Genomic DNA, 1,224 nt, shown 5'->3' with positions numbered 1-1,224 from the left:
TTTACAAGTCTCACCTTAGTTTAAAATGAAAATACCTGCTTAGGCAGACAAGTTTTAAAGATAAGGGAGGGAATTGCTAGAGATGGCACTGTGAACTGAAATTGTTAATCATTTCCCCGTTACAGCGCACCCCCCTTCCCGCTTCCCTCCCCTTCATCCACCAGTAATCCTGCTTATCCTGCTCTGCTCCTCCTCCCAGCTCCCAGCACCTCCTGGGTTGTTTTGGAGGTTTTTTTTGGTTTTTCTTCTTTTCTTTTTCTTTCTGAAACAGCTTTGGCCTTGGAGTTTTTGCAGCTTGCCCAGCTGCAAGTGCAGGAGCCAGGCTGCCTGGACTGAGTAGCTGTGTCTCTCGCTTGCCCGGGCAATCGGCCCCACCTTGCAGGAGCTCTGGACCTTGTGCCTGCGTGGCAGCACGCCAGTCCTGCGAGGAGGGAGCGGGCAAGCGGGCTGAGCTGCCGCTTTTCATCTGCAGGTGAAGCAGCGTGGAAAAAAAATTACTTGGGAGTGCCTAAGTGGGTGCGATGGTTGATTTTTAAACTCTTGGCCTACTGCGGGTGATTGCGTTTATCCAAAATGCAGGTCAGTACACACAGCTTGGCTTATTCGGCATCCCCACCTCCCTCGGGCTGCCCCACCTTACCGGCCTGAGCACTCGCAAAACCTCCGTCAGGACTTTCTTGCTGTCGGCGACAAATTACTTGGGAGTGCCTAAGTGGGTGCGATGGTTGATTTTTAAACTCTTGGCCTACTGCGGGTGATTGCGTTTATCCAAAATGCAGGTCAGTACACACAGCTTGGCTTATTCGGCATCCCCACCTCCCTCGGGCTGCCCCACCTTACCGGCCTGAGCACTCGCAAAACCTCCGTCAGGACTTTCTTGCTGTCGGCGACAGAGCACAGCACCAGGGTGCAAACCACCACATCCACGGTCCCGTCTGGTATCTGGCGCAGTTCCTCACCAGAAGCAACCACCAAACCTTCAAGCTCAAGGTGCCGGTTCTCCGAGAGGCTTTTGAGGAGGAACTTTCTGAAATTGGGATTAGGGTCGGTGCACGTCAGCCGGCAGCCTGCTGGGTAGAATTGGAAATTGGTGCCAGTGCCTGTGCCGATTTCCAGCAGCGTGAGCTGGCCCGAAGGGCCTGTGAATTTGCTTAAGTTGCTGAAGAGCTTTTGCTTCTGCTTGTAGACCTTGCGGCTGTAGATGGGTGCCACCTTGGCCATGAT

General features: G+C 53.5%; 1 protein-coding gene across 1 annotated transcript in view; it reads right to left on the bottom strand.

The window, feature by feature from the left end:
- LOC104132771 (methyltransferase-like protein 7A) overlaps positions 1-1,221 on the bottom strand; it is a 5,361-nt gene extending 4,140 nt beyond the window's left edge. The window contains exon 1 of the mRNA XM_009646104.1: positions 841-1,221. Coding sequence (XP_009644399.1) covers positions 841-1,221 — 381 coding nt within the window. The remainder of the gene's footprint in view (positions 1-840) is intronic.
- Between the last annotated feature and the right edge of the window lie 3 nt (positions 1,222-1,224).

Source organism: Egretta garzetta, unplaced genomic scaffold, assembly GCF_000687185.1.
Source record: "Egretta garzetta isolate BGI_Z169 unplaced genomic scaffold, ASM68718v1 scaffold309, whole genome shotgun sequence".
Lineage (NCBI taxonomy): Eukaryota > Metazoa > Chordata > Aves > Pelecaniformes > Ardeidae > Egretta > Egretta garzetta.
This window is presented reverse-complemented; position numbering and strand designations above follow the sequence as displayed.